This window comes from Chiloscyllium plagiosum, chromosome 3 (assembly GCF_004010195.1).
Source record: "Chiloscyllium plagiosum isolate BGI_BamShark_2017 chromosome 3, ASM401019v2, whole genome shotgun sequence".
Classification (NCBI taxonomy): domain Eukaryota; kingdom Metazoa; phylum Chordata; class Chondrichthyes; order Orectolobiformes; family Hemiscylliidae; genus Chiloscyllium; species Chiloscyllium plagiosum.
In genome coordinates this window covers 93,357,902-93,379,796 of record NC_057712.1, presented here as the reverse complement: position 1 = coordinate 93,379,796, position 21,895 = coordinate 93,357,902, and the positions used below count along the sequence as shown (strand labels likewise).

At 42.6% G+C, this 21,895-nt stretch overlaps 1 protein-coding gene across 7 annotated transcripts in view; it reads right to left on the bottom strand.

The window, feature by feature from the left end:
- ahi1 (Abelson helper integration site 1) overlaps positions 1-21,895 on the bottom strand; it is a 279,823-nt gene that overhangs the window by 159,302 nt on the left and 98,626 nt on the right. For all 7 annotated transcript variants that reach the window (XR_006311028.1, XM_043686158.1, XM_043686143.1 and 4 more), the window contains 4 exons: positions 15,478-15,707; positions 7,115-7,221; positions 5,110-5,228; positions 1,841-1,971 (listed from right to left, as the gene is read on the bottom strand). Coding sequence is in view for 6 of the 7 variants with exons in the window: in XM_043686158.1 (XP_043542093.1) it covers positions 1,841-1,971; positions 5,110-5,228; positions 7,115-7,221; positions 15,478-15,707 (587 nt within the window). In the remaining variant the exon portion in view is untranslated. The remainder of the gene's footprint in view (positions 1-1,840; positions 1,972-5,109; positions 5,229-7,114; positions 7,222-15,477; positions 15,708-21,895) is intronic.

Below are 21,895 nucleotides of genomic sequence, written 5' to 3'. Positions count from 1 at the left end.
TAACTCTGATTTCTCTTCACAGATGCTGCCACACCTGCTGAATCTTTCCAGCAACTTTTATTTTTGTTTCTATTCCCCAGGGTAGGGGAGTTCAAAACTTTTCACACAGAAGGTGGTGCATATACGGATCAAACTGCCAGAGAAAGTGGTAAAGGTGGGTACAATTACAACATTTGACTCTCAATGACAATCTTCATACCTCTCCCAATTGCTTATATTTTCCCCAATGTGTCCCTCAGTCCTTGTCCTTGCCACTACATATTCCCCTCTCCACCATTAATGCTCCATCCTATTTACCTTTGAATTACCTGCTCAATCCTTTACACAACCCTGCTGCCCTCTTCTTCACTATAATTCCCGTAACCTGCTATCACTTGATTTCACCATTAGGTAATGAAAGACCAGAGATCCCCATGTCCATAACTAATCATTCTGCTATCTACCACTGTCAAATTCTTTCTATAAAAGACAAATTGCTTTCAAAATACAATCATTTTTAAAACAAACAAACATGTATGTATATAGTGGAAAGAAAGAACTGTGAATCTGAAACAATAACAGAAATTGTTGGAGAAACTCAGCAAATGACGCAGTATCTATGGAGTCAAAGCACAGTTAACATTTTGTTAAACCTCCACAGTTCGTTGTTTTATTTTAAGGTAATGTAATTAATGTCCATGATTTTAAATAATCCTCTTTATTCATAACCCTACCCTTACATACATAGACAGGCAGACTGACGAGGATAGTTAAGGGATAATTCATTAAAAAACTAAAAGAATTGTGACTGGCCAGATCACTTAAGCAGTTTTGAACGATGGTTATTGAAACTTCAAGCAAGCCTTGGATAGTACACTCTTTTCTGAAAGGTGGAACTGTTGAATTATGAAGACGCTGGTAAATGCAAACAGCTTTTGCAGACTGCTGGAGACTTTCACATGATACCCTACAGACAGAGGTTCTTTTCTCAGAACTTCCAATAATTTGATAACTGGAGGATAGCTTGAGAGTGACCAAAACTTCATCCAGCAGCTGTCATAGCTCCACATTACCTTTTGTCCAAACCAGTTCAATCTCTGGTTTCTTTCTTTCCTTTTCAAAATTCTCTTTGCTTGACCAGTGGACACTGAACGACCCTTGAATATAATCCAACACAAGTGCCAAAACATTTGCAGTATTCTTAGAACAATAACCAAACTGCAATTAACTTTCCAGAGCAGTTCCCATAAATAAATATCAATTTGTTTTTTTTTGGCTGTTTTTTCAAAGGCGAGCCACTGCTGAAAGTCCAAGATGATCTCTCAACTTCAGCTCACAGTTCCAAACCAAAAATGAGAACAATGAAGAAAAACAGTTATGGCCCACTAATAACCGCGTGATTGGTTCCTGGGCAAGTGACCATCAGTGGTGTATAAACAGAAGCTTCAAGTCTGCAAACAGAAAGACCTAAATCTTTCTCTCTGTGTTAAGGAACAGAAAATCTCCTGCTCTCACTCACCATTCCCCTGCAAGCTGCTCTCTCTGCAAATTTCTTGTTGAAAGGTAAAGGGAATAACAACACCTTCTAAGGAAATGAAAGGGTAAGTTCTTATCCAGGGAATGTCTGAAACTCAATGTATCACAATTTTCTGCCATTAGCAAATGAATGCCAGTCTAGATTTCATGCTCAAGACCTAAATTGGAACTTAATCCACAACCTAATAAGTCAGAGTTGAGAGTGCTACCACTGAGGCATAGCTGATACTCAAGTACCTTGCTTCTCATTTGCAACTCTCTCAGTTTGTTTGACAAGTTTAATCAATTCCAAAATAAAATGATTGTAGTAATAGCTGAAACATACCTGTCTCTGAATTCCAAACATAACATATCCCATCTTCACTACCAGAAAAAAGAAACGTCCCACATGGTGTGAATGTGCTGTATAGCTGCTCACGGTAATTTGTAGCTCCTGTATACTTCTTTGCAGCCAATCTAGAAATGAAAGAGCATAGAAATTAGGAATCCAGAGAGTCTGGAAACAAAAAAAAATTTAAGGACCCCTAAAAAGCCAGTAATAAGCTAGATCTAATCAAAATTTCATAATACCATTTTATTCAGACTGTTTCTCCTTAGCTGCACCACTTTGAAAATAAACATTTTTAATTGTTCCCATAATGGTCTTGGTGAGTAGTCCCCTGTAGGGACAGGTTACTACTCATGAACAAAAAGGTTCAATGGGTGCTCGGTGATTTCCCAGCCTGCATGTTCAACTGTTGAACAGTCAGGCAGAGGGTTCATTTGGAATGAAAACTATTTTCAAAAATGGAGACAAATTAAAACAAGGTATTGCAGGTTGATCAAAGCAAAATATTGTAGATGCTGGAAATATGAAATAAAATATAAAATGCTTGAGAACCTCAGCAGGTCTGGCATCGTCTGTGAAGACAGATCAGCATTAGAGGTGGCCTTCTGATCCTGTCTGCTTCAACAAGATTATCTCTCATTCTTCTAAACTCCAGTGGTTATATAAACAAGAACAACTTTCTAATCTAGCTGTTCAAAGATGCCATTATACACTTCTGGAGTCGGTGGGACTTGAACTCAGTCCTCCTGGCATACTACCACTGCACCACAACAGTCTGTGGATAAAAGCGTAATCTGTTTTAGCTTTCTTTAGTAGATTAGTCCTTCATCCCATGCATGACTTGAATGGAACTTCTCTGAACTGCTTCTAAAGCAATTTGTTTTTTGAAATTCTCAGAATTAGAGTTCAGATACCGCAGAAGATTATGCAGCTGAAGGAGAGTAGAAAGAAAGAAAAATGCAAGGTCATGGAGGGATTTGAAAACAAATATAAGAATTTTAATGTCAAAATGTTATTTGATTGGAAGGTAATGTAAGTCAGTCTTCATTTCAGTGTCCAGTCTTCAGGTGAGTCTTGAACTCACAACCATCGCACTCAGCAGCAAATCTATTACCAAATGAGCCATGTCAGACACAAATTTAATTATGTAGGGGTTTTAATAGACTGGGTGTTCTTTTAGTCCTAGATAATTACAAACCTCTGGAATACAGTATGACAACCCGTGGTAGTTATTGACTACAGAGGTACCTTGATTATCCGAATACCAATTATCCGAAAATCGGATTATCCAAAGGAAATCTCGATGTCCCGATAGAAACATTACACCAAAGACGAGTTTCCAACAGTGATTGTGTCTTTTGTTTACAGTGATTAAACAGACACCGTCTCCAAATGACTGACCTCCTGCCCTCTCTCTCTCCCCACACTTTCCCTGGAGTTCTACAGAGGGATGTACCCAAAACCCCTGACCCCAGATAATCTCTCCAACATTATCCTGTACAGGGCTAACGTGGAAACTGTCAAAAAGTTGCAGCAAAAAAGTGGTGTGGCTATGTGTGTGTGTGTGTGTGTGTGTGTGCTATTTGGAGACTTACCCCACAAAGGCAGTTGCAGCAGTCTTGTTGTTGGTGTACAGTCCGGCTGCCCTGGAGAAGGGGTTGGGGCAGATGGGGTTTGGGGGGGTGTTGGACGGGATTGGGAGGCAATGTTGGACTGGGTTTGGGGGCAGGGGGCGGTGTTGGACAGGGTTGGGGGGGGGGAAGTTGGGGGCGGGGGCTCGTGCGCTGTGCTGCTGTAGTCTCCTGAATGGGGAGCAGACTTTAAAAACTCCGAGCCCCAGAGGAAAGGCATTTAATCGATTAACCGAATAATCGATTAGCCGAACGGAATAGTGCCCACCCATCTTGTTCGGATAATCGAGGTTCCCCTGTATATGCATGACTCATACCATCCTCATCCAATGCCACCGCATCATCATCCGGCTGTGCAGGACTAAATCATCCAGTTTGGCTTTGGTTCCCATAGCCACACCATCCGCTCTGTTATTACCTTCGGATGTACTGCAGGCCCCTAAACCCTAACATTCATTTATCCACCTATATAAAAGGAGAAATATCAACAATTGTGGTGTTTTTGTAAAAGGACTGTTTTGTAAACGGAGAGCAACAGTCAGACATGTGCTACTTGGTGAACAGAAGAGATGCACATGATACAAGCAGGAATTTTGTCCAGCAGGTGGGAGCAGCATATGGCATGTGAGCAGACAGTGCATGTGAAATGTGGGGATAGCGTGTACTGGGGGACCAGGCTCTGCATATGGGGTTAGTGAGCAATGCGCATGGGTATGCAGAAGTGTCATGTATGGGGATTGGGCAATGCGCACTGGGAAGCATGTGCCAAACACAGGGCAAGGTGTGGATAGTAGCCTTGGTAGCATGTTGTGTATATAAGGGCAGGGTAGCATGGGGCATGGGAAGAAAGTGATATATGGACAAAAGAAGTGCAGCATTTTGTTTTTTGTTTTGCTTCCAGTAACTGGTGATAATATCCTAACTTAGTCAAATACAAATTTACTAAAACTAAACCGAGAAATACTTATGGTTAGATGAAAATGTGGGTAGCATATGTGCCATAAATGTAATGTCTGTTTGCGGGAGCTTGGGAGAATACTGTGACCCTGGACAAGCACATTTGCACCAGGTGCCTGCGGCCTGCCACTGAGCTAGAATGGAAAAGTAACAGCTGGTCACTTCGTACAAGAAGCAAGTTCCATTCTGATAATTTTAGTATTCGATAATTGGTCAAACTGAATTTAGTGGAGAAAGTGAGGACTGCAGATGCTGGAGATCAGAGCTGAAAATGTGTTGCTGGAAAAGCGCAGCAGGTCAGGCAGCATCCAAGGAACAGGAGAATCGACGTTTCGGGCATAAGCCTGAAGAAGGGCTTATGTCTGAAACGTCGATTCAAACTGAATTTAGTGCCATGGTGCATGGAATCATTTAAGTTGTAGGAGGGAGGGCAGTGGAAAGCGAAAAGGAATCTGACAGTTATGGGAGAAACATCGTGTTTTCTACAGTTAGAATGGAGTAAGGAATTCCAAAGGATTTACTGATTTCCTAGTTTCAGGATTAAAGTCATCTCCTCATACATGGAGATCCTTTGGAATAGGAATAGAAGGACCCAGTTCTCATGGACCACATAAGAATCAATAACATAAGTGGAACTAACAATCATACTTAGCTAAGGAATTAGATTTAATAACTTACACTCTTAGATCCATCACTCTTAGAGTGCTGTCTCTGGCATGGATAAGTAGACGTCTGCCATTTGGGTGAACTTCCAGATGATTTATAGGAACACCTTTTAGATCATTCTGCATTATGTTCTGAAAGGAATTTTGAATATTGTTTTCAATAAATTCTAAATGTCAAACCCTCATAATATTTTTACATTAGTTGATTAGATGAAGGAAGTATACAAAATTTACACCACACTATAATCTGGTCATCTCACCTGTATAATGACACTAATGTTTACCAGATTTAGTGCTCTGTCCAATATGTGATTCAGGCAAAATAAGGGCAAATTAACTCATTAGCTGAGTCAGCAAAAGCCTCATCAGACCAAGTGCCAATTAGGTAATTAACTGCTATCCATTAAGCTTCAGTTCCATCCAGGAACTTCATTGCTGTAATCCTGATCTGAAAGGCCGGCAGCCTCACGGAGGTGAAGAGCATGGATAAAGGCCTAGGTGGGGCAAGAATAAAGACCCAGACAGTGCAACCATGAAGAGCTCCATTGATGAACAGGAAGTATTTTTCTTTAGGGGTGGTGGGAAAGGGTCTGAGCATGGGCTGGGATTTACGGGGAGACGGGGATCAGAGGCAAAAGCAGGGTTGGCTTTCAGTGGCCACCCCGCTGCACTCCGTAAATGGCAGATGGGGGCAAGTGGAAAAACTTTGGCCCGCATCTCGAAGGAAGATTGCCCTGGTTTCCCTGGTAGAAAAGCAGCCACCTTTATTACCTGCCAACGCTGCTGATAATCAAACTATGGCTGGCCAAGGCCCTTATATGGCCATTAATCGATTGCTTAAAAGCCTTAATTTGCAGCAATTCAATGTGATTGCATGTAGATCTTACTGAGAAGTTAATTACTGAGGGGTGGCGGGAAGCAGGTGAATATAGCTCTGGGGCAAACCTGCCAAATTATTTGTCTTTCCTGCCATCTTCCTTACTACTTCCAAAAGAGGGGAATGTCATGCCTTTATCACCAAAGGGGTGAGACAGCAAGAGTTTTCACAGGAAGCTAAAATCAGAGGTTGTTGGGAGGACAAGCACAAGAGGAAATCCTCTCATGTACAAAGAATTTTCAGTATGCTCTATTAAGGACTGAAGAGCAAATTGGGGGCTGGGGAATGGGAGAATGGAGGAAGAAAAAGGTAGATCAGTAGTTAGCACTACTGCCTCACAGCGCCAGGGACCCGGATTTGATTCCATCCTCGAACAACTGTTTGTGTGAAATTTGCACATTCTCCTGTGTCTGAATGGGCTGCCAGTGGGTGCTTCAGTTTCCTCCCACAATCCAAAGATGAGCAGGCTAGGTGGATTTGGCCATGCTAAATTGCCCTTAGTGTCCAGGGATGTGCAGACTAAGTGGATTAGCCAATGGGAAACACAGGTTTACAGTGCTGGGGGGGAGGGGGCGTTCAAGGTGTGACTCAATGGGCCGAAAGGTCTGCTTCTGCACTGTAGGGATTGAGAAGAATTTGATGGAAATGAAAATTGTTTGCAGATGCAAAGGATTTAACAAAATGTTCAGAATTTATTCAACTTTCATCAAATAACTAACCGTTTATGACAATTGCTGATTATAATCTGTTGGTATATATTCTAAAACATTTTATAACACAATGCTTAGAATAGACCTATTTCAAAGGAAAGTTGTCAAATAACTCCTCAGGTTGGCAATTCCTTGACATTAAATGTGAAACAACTGGTGGACTATTGTGTAGGGTGTACCACTGTCGATCAGGAGCTGTGGTGGTTACTTAAAACCAATGATCTTGTAAACAAAAATTACTTGCTTGCCAGGTATTATTTTCATTAGATTTCTACTGTGCAAATCATGAAATACATAAGTAATCACCATCTACCAACAAATTGATCATTGCTTTTCCATTGCAAAGTATTGATACACTTTGGTTTATTAAAATCAGAAGCCAAAACTCCAAGGCGTGAACTGCAGGACATTTGAGTTTTTTGAAACTGTACCTCAGCAATTGTCCACTGCTGAACCAAGCTTTCTGGTGAACTTTGATTTACAACAGTGCTCCAAAAAATAACCAGTCCTGAACTGTCACCAGAGAACATGCGTAGCCCTGTGTAAAACAAAACAAAAATTCTTATTTGGTTCAAAAACTACACATAATACTGCTCTTGCATTCTTTTTAACACTATTCTAATAAACTTAGATGACCAGTGAACAAATGATAAAATTATAGTAGAATATATAAAATTCATTTTCAAAGAATTATTTCCATATTTTTTGATTTTCTGTATTAAAAATAGGTGGGAAGGAAGATGGACAGGTTAGGTCAGGTCAAGAAGGTGGGGTAGAGGAGGAGGGCTGGACCTGGGACGAGATGGGGGAGCTGCAGAGATTTGAAAGCTGGTGAATTCTATGTTAAGACCATATGGTTGTAAGCTCCTGAGGCAGAAGATAAGGCCTTTTTCCTCCAGTTTGTGTGTGGCCTTATTTTGACGTTGGATGAGGTGTGGCCTAAACTGTCCAATTTCCTTCCCACATATTTGCTCCACCCTTCCCACTGACCAATCACAATTACTTGCTACCTGTATCAGCCTATCGTCACCCCACCTACCTCTTCCCCTACCTTGACCACTCACTTTCTATTTATTTCTTAGCACCCATCCCTCTCCCCAGTCCTGATGAAAGGTCCTGACCTGAAACAGCAACTCCCCCTGCTCCTCTATTGCTGTTTGACCTGCTGTGCTTTTTCCAGCTCCACACTTTATCGCCTCTTGACTTGTCCAGTATCTGCGATCCTCACTTTCTCCAAACTTCTTTTATAGCTTCCAAGCTTTGTCACAGTGTTGCTTGTATTGTCTACAACTTATTACTTCAGGTTCCTGGAACTTACATTACTTGTCACTATGATTCCCTTTTAAAAGCCAAACATTTTCTTGAATCAAACAGTACATTTGCTAACAAACTGAGTTGTGTTTTCTGAAAGGATAAGATTGCTCATTTTACCAGGCATTAATTAGCCTACCTCTTCATTGAAACATTCTGGATGAAACTATTTCTTTATAACTTTCTCTTCAAGTCCATCTTTTGCGACAGCATATTCTCGATCCCTGATTGTAAATTCATGTTTACAACTGCATAAATATGTTGCCATTTGAAATGTACAGAATTCTTTTCCAAATGGAGTTAATCTCCATGTTCCTATAACTTTTCTATAATAAATTTCTACGAACCATAAGATTAGATTAAGCTGAAATGCCATCCATGTCTTACAGCCCTAGATTTATCTGAACAAAAATTGTTTTCATAGTGGAACTAAATACCAGTTTAATCAATAGGGGTAAAATAATAATCAATTTTGACTTTATTAGTTCCTTCCACATGTAAAATGTGAATTATTTGTAAAGTAGTACACATAACTTCATTCAAATATTGAAAATAAAGAATCCCAGAATAAAATGTCGCATTTATAGAACAATTCATGACAAATAAGAGATTGACATATTATTGGGGTGGGGAGAAAATAGAGTTGAATCTACCATCAATTGAGGAGTGATTGTGGCGTGGTAATCCAAAACAACAAACTAATGTTCTCAGGACATAGGTTCAAATCACACCATGGCAAATAATAAAAGTCTGGAATAAAATATTAACCCAATGGTGTCCAATATAATCACTGTTGATCGTCGTAAAAATTCATCTGGTTCACAAATGTCCTTTAGGGAAGGAAATGTGCCATATTTACCTTGTCTGGCCTCTTTGCTCCTGATCCACAACAATGTGGTTGACGTTTAAATGCCCTCTGGGCAAATAATTATGGCCTAGCAAGTAACGAATATCTCCCATAAAAATCTAACTTAAAATGGCCATGATGTTGCTGAATCGCTGAACAGGTATGAGGGGCTGAATGCCCTACGTCTGCTCCTAAAATAAATTATAGCTATACGGCTATAGATACATAATTTCAGAAACTCTTCAACAGTGATACAGGTTGATCGGCTAAGTTGAAGCTAATTCTAAGTGAAATTTGAAAGACAGAGTAATGCGTGGGAGTATGCCTTTTATTTTGAACATAAAAATAACTTACAATAAAATAACAGTAATTCTTTATTGTAACTCAAATAAATGTCAAGAAGAATTCATAACCAATTTTAAACTTGACAAGAACAGTAATCCTTCCATAGACTAATATTCCTGAGGGGTACTACTATTATATATTTAAAAATGTGTTGCTGGAAAAACGCAGCAGGTCAGGCAGCATCAAAGGAGAAGGAGAATCGACGTTTCGGGCATAAGCCCTTCTTCAGGAATGAGGAGGGTGTGCCAAGCAGGCTAAGATAAAAGGTAGGGAGGAGGGACTTGGGGGAGGGGCGCTGGGAATGCGATAGGTGGAAGGAGGTTAAGATGAGGGTGATAGGCCGGAGAGGGGCTGGGGACGGAGAGGTCAGGAAGAAGATTGCAGGTCAAGAAGGCGGTGCTGAGTCTGAGGGTTGGAACTGAGATAAGGTGGGGGGAGGGGAAATGAGGAAGCTGGGGTCAGGCCCAATGTCGGAGGGACGCAGGTTAAATGGGTTAGGGTAGGGAGGCTGTCTGCTTAGTAGTGGTGGGTAGAACTGGGGTTGGTTCCAACAGGGGCAAAAGAAAGTCATGTCTAGGGAATGTTGTGTCAGGGTCATCACGTTCCAGCGCCATCTTGGATTGCAGAATAAATTACTGAAAGTGCCGGGAGTGGAGGTTGGGTTGGTGGGGGGTGTGGATCTGACAAGGGAGTCACGGAGGGAGTGGTCTTTCCGGAATGCTGATAGGGGTGGGGAGGGAAACATATCCTTGGTGGAGGGGTCCGTTTGGAGGTGGTGGAAATGACGAAGGATGATCCGATGTATCTGGAGGTTGATGGGGTGGTAGGTGAGGACGAGTGGGGTTCTGTCCTGATGGCGATTGGAGGGGCGGGGTTCAAGGGCGGAGGAGTGGGAAGTGGAGGAGATATGGTGGAGAGCATCGTCAACCACGTCTGAGGGGAAATTGGGGTCTTTGAACAACCCAGATGGCCTCCTTCTTCAAAGACTGCAATTTCCCCTCAGACGTGGTTGACGATGCTCTCCACCGCATCTCCTCCACTTCCCGCTCCTCCGCCCTTGAATCCCACCCCTCCACTTACTACTATTATATACCAAACTACATTTATGTAGCTCCTGAAACAGCATAAAACATCTAAAGGTTCTTCACAGCAGCATTATCACACAGAAATTTGTGACCATTGGGAGGTAGGCAGTAAAAAAACTGATCAAATAGCTGAGTTTTAAGAGGCATTTTAAAGGAGGAGAGACAAAGTTGAGAGTTTTAGAAAAGACTTCTCCAGCTTTGGGTTTAGGCTAGTGAAGCTGGCAATGGTAGAATGATTAAAACTGGAAACACGCAAGACATCAGAATTGGATGAGCAAGGATATTTCAGAAAGTTGGAGGGATAAAAGGGGTTATAGAAATAGGGAGGGACAAGTCCAGGGAGAATTTAAAAATGGATAAAAATTTGAAAATCAAAGTGTTGTTGAATGAGTAGCTAATGTAATGAACACTGAGAACAGGGATACAATGAGAATTAGAGATCTGTTGCAATAATCCCAATATTATCACAAACAATTCTGTAGTAGATTCAATGTTTGGGTTGGAATCTACAATAAATATTTTCCACTAGTTTATGAAGTTTCCAATATGCACTATTACTCAGTGGCTGTCTGCATAAAACTGCCAGGGTGATAATGAGAAGAACAGCTATGAATTTTCAGATTATAGGTCCTTCTTTTCTGTATTATAAGATATCAACACAAGATCAATTTCTATCTCCTATGTATTAATTGTAACTCAGTTTGTAGTATACACACCTGAGTCAGAAGGTTGTATGCTCATAGAGTCATAGAGATGTACAGCATGGAAACAGACCCTTCAGTCCAACCTGTCCATGCCGACCAGATGTCCCAACCCAATTCAGTCCCACCTGCCAGCACCCGGACCACATCCCTCCAAACCCTTCCTATTCATATACCCATCCAAATGCCTCTTAAATGTTGCAATTGTACCAGCCTCCACCATCTCCTCTGGCAGCTCATTCCATACACGTACCACCCACTGTGTGAAAAGGTTGCCCCGTAGATCTCTTTTATATCTTTCCCCTCTCATCCTAAACCTATGCCCTCTAGTTCTGGACTCACCAACCCCAGGGAAAAGACTTTGCCTATTTATCCTATCCATGCCCCTCATAATTTTGTAAACCTCTATAAGGTCACCCCTCAGCCTCCAACACTCCAGGGAAAACAGCCACAGCCTGTTCAGCCTCTCCCTATAGCTCAAATCCTCCAACCCTGGCAACATCCTTGTAAATCTTTTCTAAATCCTTTCAAGTTTCACAACATCTTTCCGATAGGAAGGAGACCAGAATCACACGCAATATTCCAACAGTGCCATAATCAATGTCCTGGACAGCCGCAACATGACCTCCCAACTCCTGTACTCAATATTCTGACCAATAAAGGAAAGCATACCAAATGCCTTCTTCACTATCCTACCTACCTGCGACTCCACATTTAACGACCTGCACTCCAAGGTCTCTTTGTTCAGCAACACTCCCTAGGACCTTACCATTAAGTGTATAAGTCCTGCTAAGATTTGCTTTCCCAAAATGCAGCATCTTGCATTTATCTGAATTAAACTCCATCTGCCACTTCTCAGCCCATAGGCCCATCTGGTCCAGATCCTATCGTAATCGGAGGTAACCCTCTTTGCTGTCCACTACACGTCCTATTTTGGTGTCATCTGCAAACTTACGAACTGTACTTCTTATGCTCGCATCCAAATCATTTATGTAAATGACAAAAAGTAGAGGACACAGCACTGATCCTTGTGGTACTCCACTGGTCACAGGCCTCCAGTCTGAAAAACAACCCTTCATGACTACCCTCTATCTTCTACCTTTGAACCAGTTCTGTATCCAAATGGCTAGTTCTCCCTGTATTCCATGAGATCTAAACTTTGTAATCAGTCTCCCATGGGGAACCTTGTTGAACGCCTTAATGAAGTCCATATAGATCACATCTACCGCTCTGCCCTCATCAATCCTCTTTGTTACTTCCTCAAAAAACTCAATCAAGTTTGTGAGACATGATTTCCCAGGCACAAAGCCATGTTGACTATCCCTAATCAGTCCTTGCCTTTCCAAATACATGTATATCCTGTCCCTCAGGATTCCCTCCAACAATTTGCCCACCACTGACGTTAGGCTCACTGGTCTATAGTTCCCTGGCTTGTCCTTACCATCCTTCTTAAACAGTGGCACCACACTAGCTAACCTCCAGTCTTCTGGCACCTCACCTGTGACTATCGATGATACAAATATCTCAGCAAGAGGCCCAGCAATCACTTCTCTAGCTTCCCACAGAGTTCTCGGAATAAAATCAAACCTGTCACTCCCCTTGGGCACTGAGGGAATGCTGCTCTGTCAGAAGTCCTGTCTGATTTCAGGTTGATGAACAATATGACTGCATTTCAAATAAGGGCAGCGGGACGTTACCCTAGGTTGCCCACCCAATACGTATGCCTCAATCTATACCACAAAGAGCAGGTTATTAAGTAATTATTCCAGTGCTGTTTGTGGAGCTTGCTATGTATAAAATGGCTGCTGCAATTCCTTCCCTAAAAATGACAACACTTCAAATGTACTTCCTTGGCTGTAAACCACTTTGGGATCATATGGATTCCATATAATGCATTTTTCTTGAGTTCTAATTGCTTCTTCAACCATATGTACCTAATGAGCTCCAACAAAAAGAGCACCTGCTGAGGTGCTGATTGTTCTGATATATGAGAAGTCATAAAGACAAAATTTTACTTAATTCACTCTGGAGAATGCATATATAATGACTGTGAATGTCAAGAAGAACTGTTGAGTTCAGAAAAACAAATTATTCCAAAAGGATGAACACAGTGTCCAGTTTAGATTTTATAAAATAACAATAAAAACCTTTTCATTTACAACAATGTCTCATCAAATAATTTCCCACTCACCAGAATTAGTGGAGTCAGAAATAGCATCAGTGGTGAAATATCACAACAAACCAAAATCTTCAGACTGTGTCAATAATCTGTCTTAGGTATGTTGTTGTCCAGCAGTTTCTTGTTTTATTTTAAGAAAAAACTATGAATTTTGTTTTACTCTTAGCTACATGTTACAGAATGATTTTGCATTTCCAACAAGTGTTAGCCTTTATGAGGTTTTTGCTTATTGCTTTAGCAGTATTTTATCAACCGTGCCAACAGCCTATACTGAATGTGGTTTTAGTTGCAATTTGATAATTTGAAGTGAACTTTTAAAACCACTGTAGAAAATCTGTATTTCCAATGTAGTACTGCCTCAAGGTTACTCTCCACTGATTAATGGTTCGATAAAGTGGGATGAAAAGAAGCAATTTGAACAGGTACGGTGAGATTTCGAATAAAGGCAACAGAGTGCTGTTTAATGTTTTCTTGCTTCATCAATGAAACACTCTTTGTTGCAGCAGATGGTAAGACTGATGTGAGAATTAAAACAAACCCAAAATATTGATATGTTCTCTAACAGGGCAGCAATTCTCCCGAGTGCTCCACTTTAGTCAACGAACAGGTCCTACCAGCCATGCCTACAATAGAGTCAAAATTAGTTGCTGTAGTCAGGTTGGAAAGCAGAGGCTCAAAGGCATGGGTGGAGATAGATTAATGCAAACTGTAAAGGAAGAAAAGGAAGTTGAGAAAGCAGAGGAGAGTTAGTAAGTGAGAGGGTAAAGGAGTAAAAACAGAAAATGTAGGAGAAATTCAGCAGGTCTAGCATTATCTGTGGTGAGTGAAGCAGAATCAGGTTTGAAGACCAATACGATAAGAGGACTGCAGAATTGCAAATATATTATAGCCAAAAGAGAGAAAAAAAGGATAAACCTAACAATTGCTACCAGTAAGTCCAATGTTGCTTTTGAAACCATAACCTGTCAGAAAGATAACACTCACTTGGACAAGCATGGATTAATGGAGAGTGAAGAAGAATTTGTTAAAGACAATTTGCTCTGGACTAACTTAATAGAGCTTTCAGATAACATAGTAATGAGACCGGGTGAGGAAACCAGTTGGTGTTAAATGGATTTTCAAAAGGAGATTGTTAGAGTACAGCAGATTTGATCAATGGCAAAATTAAACATGTGAAAGAGTGAGCACAAATTCGATGGGCTAAATAACTTCCTTCTATTTTGTAGCATTCTATGTTTCTATGATTATACACTGCTGGGACGGAAGGGCTTTAGACTTCCACCAAGAATAGAAGACTGACTGCAAAGATTCTATAATTCTCAGCTGGAGAGACTTTAGGGAGAAAAAGTTTCTAAGAAAGATTCTCAATATTGAGGAAGGTGAGTTTAGAGAAGCCCAGTGACACTGTTGGTTTAGGGTGAGATGATGTGGTGAGAGGTGAGAGGCAAGGTGGCCCAGAATAACAGCTTCAGAAGTTACAATGGCAGTATATTTATCAACACTGAAGACTTTAGCTTTGGATAGCAAGAACTTAAATTTAACAGACATGTCGGAAGCTTTATCTTCACGTCTAATGGGATAAAGTAGTGGAACAGATCCAGAGAAAGTGTTAATATTGCTGACTGTTTAGAATTGAAAATCTTTAGTCTTTTGGAACTTGTGGAGGAATGTATGCCTGAAGTATATAGGGAGACAGCTGAAAATACAAATATGGTGTTATATATACAGGGCCAGAGAGAGAAATCATGAAAAATCTGAATCTACTATTTATATTCTGGAACAACTTTAAGTTCCTGAACTTGGATGAATTCAACAATTCTATATGATCTAGAATTTCATCAAAAACACTCAGCACTATATTCATTTTCCTGCTGTGCCCAAAGTCTTCCCAGAAATCATCAGAACAGCTAAACTTTTCAATTTATATCCTTTAACCCAAAATGACTCTGTCATTTGTGAGATTTAACTTTTGTGATTTGGAGTCAATAACCAATACCTACAGCAAAAGAGCCACACAGCACAGAATTTTTAAAAAATGTTGCTGCTAGATAAATTATACATGTTATGATTAACCAAACTAAAGTTTAAAAGAAGAAAACAATGCACTTTTATTAATTAAGTAATGGGTTTCACTGTTTAGGTTGTTTAAAAGCATTCCTGTAGCATCAAATTATACAAAATAACTGAAACAACCACCATCATTATACACCGTCAAGGTGTATTAGACATAGAAAAATACATCTTCAGAATAATGATAAAGCTGCTGGCTCACAATTTTCAAAAAACTTTTTGTTATAGAAATAGAACATAGTAAATATGAACTAACCTTCAGCATCAAAACACAGTGTGTTAATGAAGCTCTTGTGACCATCAAATTCCTGAAGCAACTGACCATTCACTTCATTCACATTTATATTCCAGACGCGGATGATGGAATCATAACCTCCTGTAACTACAAGGTACTGTACAAATGGATGATATTTTGCAGTATAAATAAATGAAGGGTGTGGAAGGATCTTTTCAGCTGGACTCTGATAGTTTTCTGTATTCCAAACCCTGAAAAGAGTAAACACATCAGGAAATGTTAATTCAGATTTTTTTTAAAAAATCGTACGATATGCAAAAGTAATTCGAACATTCAAAAGAAAAATGCTTTTTTCCCAGAAACTAGATCTTTATTACTCAAGTTACATCAACAATGTATATTCAAAATTACAATTTTATATAGTATTGATGCGCTATTCTAGCTGATCTCTATATTAGATCAATTGTTCTTAATTACTCATTCAGGGAAAGATGTGATGAAGCATTAATGTTAAATAATAAACACTTGAGCAGGTATCAGCCACACAGTACAGAAACAGAACTTTTGATCCAACTTGTCCGCACCAACCAGATATCCTAAATCAGGGGTGGGGAACCTGCGGCCTTCTTGGCCATTGTGAATGGCCTTTTGAATGAATCCAAATTTTGCAGAACAAATCTTTTATTTTTTATTAATATGTTTTTATCGTCCTTTATTATTTTTATTTTAATCTTAAAATAAATGTATTTAAAACACCAGAGAGTAAAAGAAAATTCAATGAAATAATCCTCACAGACTGACCACCACAATTTAAAAAATGTGAATTTTGAAGAATATATAATTGAAGTTTCTTGGATGCGGCCTTATTAGATTACAACTAACATAATGCGGTCTTACAACATGAAAAGGTTCCCCACCTCTGTCCTAAACTGATCTAGATCCATTTGACAGCATTTGTCCTATATCCCTTTAAACCATTCCTATTCATATACCCATCCAGGTGCCTTTTAAATGCTGTAATTATACCAGCCTCCACACTTCCTCTGGCAACTTGTTCCATACACATACCATTCGCTGCATGAAAATGTTGCCCCTTAGGTCTCTTTTAAATCTTTCTCCTCTTATCTTATTTTTGCCCTCTAGTTTTGAATGCCCATACCCAAAGGAAAAGACCTTGGCTATTCATTCCATCCTTGCCCTTCATGATTTTATAAACCTAAAAAATGTCAGCCTTCAGCCTCTGATGGTCCAGGGAAAAAAATGGCCCAGCCTATCTGCCTCTCTCTGTAGCTGAAACGCTTCAGTCCTGGCAATAACCCATAAATCTTTTCAGCACCCTTTCAAGTTATCAGCATCTTTCATATTGCAAGGAGACCCGGATTGAATTAAAAGTGGCCTCACTAAGGTCCTGTACAGTCGCAACATGATGTCCCAATTCCTATACTCAATGCACTAACTAATGAAGGCAAGCGTGCCAAATGTCACCTTATTTACCTGCTTTTAAAGGACTATGCACCTACACCCCTAAGGATCTCTGTTCGGCAACAATCCCCAGGGCCCTACCATTAACTGTATAAGTCCTGCCCTGGTTTGCCTTAACAAAATGCAGCACGTCATATTTATCAAAATTAAACTCCATCTGTCACTCTTTACTTCATTGACCCATCTGATCAAAAACCCGTTGGACTCTGAAATAACTCATCCTGCAAACATACTAACCATATCTCCTATATTTGTATCTAAATCATTTACATAAATTACAAAAAGCAGTGGACCCAGCACCAATCCTTACAGCACACTGCTGGTCACAGGCCTTCAGTCTGTAAAACAACCCTCGAGCACAACCTTCTGTCTCCTAAATTCAAGCCAACTTTGTATCTAATTGGCTAGGTCCCCCTGGATTCTATATGATCTCACCTTGCCAACAAGTCTATCACGCGGAACCTAACATCTTTCTGATGTCCATGTTAACAACATTTACTGCTCTAACTTCATTTGTCACCTCTTCAAAAACCTATCAAGTTAGCGAGATACAGTTTTCTTTGAAAAGAATGTTTACCCCTTCAACTCTCAAGGTTCCAATATCTACATACAACTTGCACCAAAGCTTGCAACAGGAGCAACTAAATGGTAATTAGGAAGGGGAATTTAGCCCTCCTTACCCTAATTATGAGACCAACTGAAGGCACTTGCTTTATGCTACTATAATGTTTCACAAGCATGGCAGCCCAAAAGCCTCATCTAAGTGCACATTCCTTATGATCTAAGAAATAGACAAAAACAAGCTGCTGGATCAGAGGACTAAAACATTGGCCAGGGTCAGCTAAGTGTTGGCAGGGAACCCCATAAATTAAGTGTCCACTGTTCCTTCCTCTCTACCTTTGTTCATGTACACATTTAAAAACAACTCATACCAACCATATTTTGGAATCAGCAGCATATTACTGGGGTCACTTGAGCCTTTAATAATGCTTAAATATTTATTTACATATGGTGGATGGGCTGATTTTGGCAACTACCCTCCATTATATAGGGTGTGTTTTGAGGTGGGAAGGAATTGCCAGGCTAGGTACCTGACTGATTTTATATGTTTGCCTTCCGAAAATGCATCTGTGTGGGGTATGCAATATCCATTCATTGTTTCCAAGCCACATCATCCAAGATCTAAGCGCACACATTCTCAGCTGGAATTCCACCAGCATTGTTGATGGTATGGTGATAATGCCCCTGGACCAGTTATCTAGATTCCCAGGCTAATGTTCTGGGAATATAGGTTTGAATTACACCAAGGCAGCTGGAGGAATGTGAATCTAATAAATAAATTTGGAATTAGTAGCTGGTCTCAGTGACAGTGACCACGAAAGGATTGTCGATTGTCAGAAAAACACATCTAAAGTCCTTGAAAAAAGGAAATCTGCTGTCGTTACCTTCATTGGCCCCGCCCCCACATCCAGCTCCAGTCCCACACCAGGTCCTAGCTCCCCGCCCTGCCGTGTGTTCACCATCCCTCCAGACTTGCCCCTCTCTGAGGATGAAAGATCAGTCCTCAGCAGAGGTCTCACCTTCGTTCCCACACGTTCTCGGGTCAATGAATTCAATACACGGAGCGACACCGAACAATTCTTCCGCCGCCTTCGCCACCGTGCCTTCTTCTTCAATCAAGACCCTCACCCACCCTCTGACGACCCCTTCTCCCACCTCCAACACACCCCGTCCACCTGGACACCCCGTGCTGGCCTCCTACCTGCCCTCGACCTCTTCATAGCAAACTGCCACCGCGATATTAACCGCTACCTGAACTCCCACACCCCTCCCACCCACTCCAACCTCTCACCCTCGGAACGCGCAGCCCTCCACTCCCTCCGTTCCAACCCCAACCTCACCATCAAACCAGCTGACAAGGGAGGCGCAGTAGTAGTTTGGCACACTGACCTTTACACCGCTGAGGCCAAACGCCAGCTCGCAGATACCTCCTCCTACCATCCCTTTGACCATGACCCCATCCCCCACCACCAAACCATCATCTCCCAGACCATCCATAACCTCATCACCTCAGGGGACCTCCCATCCACCGCCTCCAACCTCATAGTCCCACAACCCCGCACCGCCCGCTTCTACCTCCTGCCCAAAATCCACAAACCTGACTCCCCCGCACGACCCATCGTCTCAGCCTGCTCCTGCCCAACCGAACACATCTCGGCATACCTCGACACGGTCCTGTCCCCATTAGTCCAAGAACTCCCCACCTACGTTCGTGACACCACCCACGCCCTCCACCTCCTCCAGGACTTCCGCTTCCCCGGTCCCCAACGCCTCATCTTCACCATGGACATCCAGTCCCTGTACACCTCCATCCCCCATCACAAAGGACTCAAAGCACTCCGCTTCTTCCTTTCCCGCCGTACCACCCAGTACCCTTCCACCGACACCCTCCTTCGACTGACCGAACTGGTCCTCACCCTGAACAACTTTCCTTTCCAATCCTCCCACTTTCTCCAAACAAAAGGAGTAGCCATGGGCACCCGCAGGGGCCCCAGCTATGCCTGCCTCTTCGTAGGGTATGTGGAACAATCCATCTTCCGCAACTACACTGGCCCCACCCCCCATCTTTTCCTCCGCTACATTGATGACTGTATCGGCGCTACCTCGTGCTCCCACGAGGAGGTTGAACAGCTCATCCACTACACTAACACCTTCCACCCCGACCTCAAATTCACCTGGACAGTCTCGGACTCCTCCCTCCCCTTCCTAGACCGACGTTTCGGGCTTAAGCCCTTCTTCAGGAATGAGGAAGGTTTGTCCAGCAGGCTAAGATAAAAGGTGGGGAGGAGGGACTTGGGGGAGGGGCGTCGGAAGTGTGATAGGTGGAAAGAGGTCAAGGTGAGGGTGATAGGTCAGACTGGGGTGGGGGCGGAGAGGTCGGGAAGAAGATTGCAGGTTAGGAAGGCGGTGTTGAGTTCGATGGATTTGACTGAGACAAGGTGGGGGTAGGGGAAATGAGGAAACTGGTGAAATCCGAGTTCATCCCTTGTGGTTGGAGGGTTCCTAGGCGGAAGATGAGGCGCTCTTCCTCCAACCGTCGTGTTGTTGTGGTCTGGTGATGGAGGAGTCCAAAAACCTGCATATCCTTGTGGGCGCAAGTCTTGCACCTCCTGCGGTTGCAGGGGAGGGTGCCGGGAGTGGAGGTTGGGTTGGTGGGGGGTGTGGATGTGACGAGGGAGTCACGGAGGGAGTGGTCTTTACGGAATGCTGATAGGGGAGGGGAGGGAAATATATCCTTGGTGGTGGGGTCCGTTTGGAGGTGGCGGAAGTGACGGCGGATGATGCGCTGTACATGGAGATTGGTGGGGTGGTAGGTGAGGACCAGTGGGGTTCTGTCCTGGTGGCGGTTGGAGGGGCGGGGCTCAAGGGCGGAGGAGCGGGAGGTGGAGGAGATGCGGTGGAGGGCACCGTCGACCACGTCGGGGGGGGTAATTGCGGTCCTTGAAGAAGGAGGCCATCTGTGTTGTACGTATTTTGGACTGGTCCTCCTGGGAGCAGATGCGGCGGAGACGAAGGAATTGGGAGAATGGGATGGCGTTTTTACAGGGGGCAGGATGGGAGGAGGTGTAGTCTAGGTAGCTGTGGGAGTCGGTTGGTTTGTAGTAGATGTCCGTGTTGATTCGGTCGCCTGAGGTAGAAACGGAAAGGTCTAGGAAGGGGAGGGAGGAGTCCGAGACTGTCCAGGTGAATTTGAGGTCGGGGTGGAAGGTGTTAGTGTAGTGGATGAACTGTTCAACCTCCTCGTGGGAGCACGAGGTAGCGCCGATACAGTCATCAATGTAGCGGAGGAAAAGATGGGGGGTGGGGCCAGTGTAGTTGCGGAAGATGGATTGTTCCACATACCCTACGAAGAGGCAGGCATAGCTGGGGCCCATGCGGGTGCCCATGGCTACTCCTTTTGTTTGGAGAAAGTGGGAGGATTGGAAAGAAAAGTTGTTCAGGGTGAGGACCAGTTCGGTCAGTTGAAGGAGGGTGTCGGTGGAAGGGTACTGGGTGGTAGGGCGGGAAAGGAAGAAGCGGGGTGCTTTGAGTCCTTCGTGATGGGGGATGGAGGTGTACAGGGACTGGATGTCCATGGTGAAGATGAGGCGTTGGGGACCGGGGAAGCGGAAATCCTGGAGGAGGTGGAGGGCGTGGGTGGTGTCACGAACGTAGGTGGGGCCTCTTTCCACCTATCACATTTCCCCCGCCCCTCCTCCAAGTCCCTCCTCCCTACCTTTTATCTTCTCCTGCTGAACACTCTCTGCTCATTCCTGAAGAAGGGCCTGTGCCCGAAACGTCGAATCTCCTGTTCCCTGGATGCTGCCTGACCCGCTGTGCTGTTCCAGCAATAAAGTTTCAACTTTGATCTCCAGCATCTGCAGACCTCACTTTCTCCACATGTGACTCTGGCCTACAGCAACATGGCTGACCTCTAAATGCCTTTCGAAGTGGACTAACAAGTCATTCAGCAGTATCAATCCACTATAGGACTATGGTGAGGAATGAAAGCATCTAGCATTGATCTAGCTACTCAAACAACAGAACACACCCAGCTTTAACAACCCTGCATTGAAATCAAAAAATGCTGGAAATCACAGTGGGTCAAGTAGCATCCATGAAAGAGAGCAAGCTAACATTTCAAGTCAAGATGACTCTTCATTTGTGTTTCCAGCATCCACAATAATTTGCTCCTGAACAATCTCCCCCTTACTAATAACTGAGGATTGTACCAAAATTGGGACAGCTACTATAAATACTAGACAAGCAACAGCCTGACATGGTCATACACACATAATCGGATTTTACAATGTCCCAGACATCACCATTGCCATACCAACAATATAGGCAAATGCACCTGAAACTGGCTGAAAGTCAAAAGTATACAAGTGAAATTGTAAGCAATCTCTCAATAAAA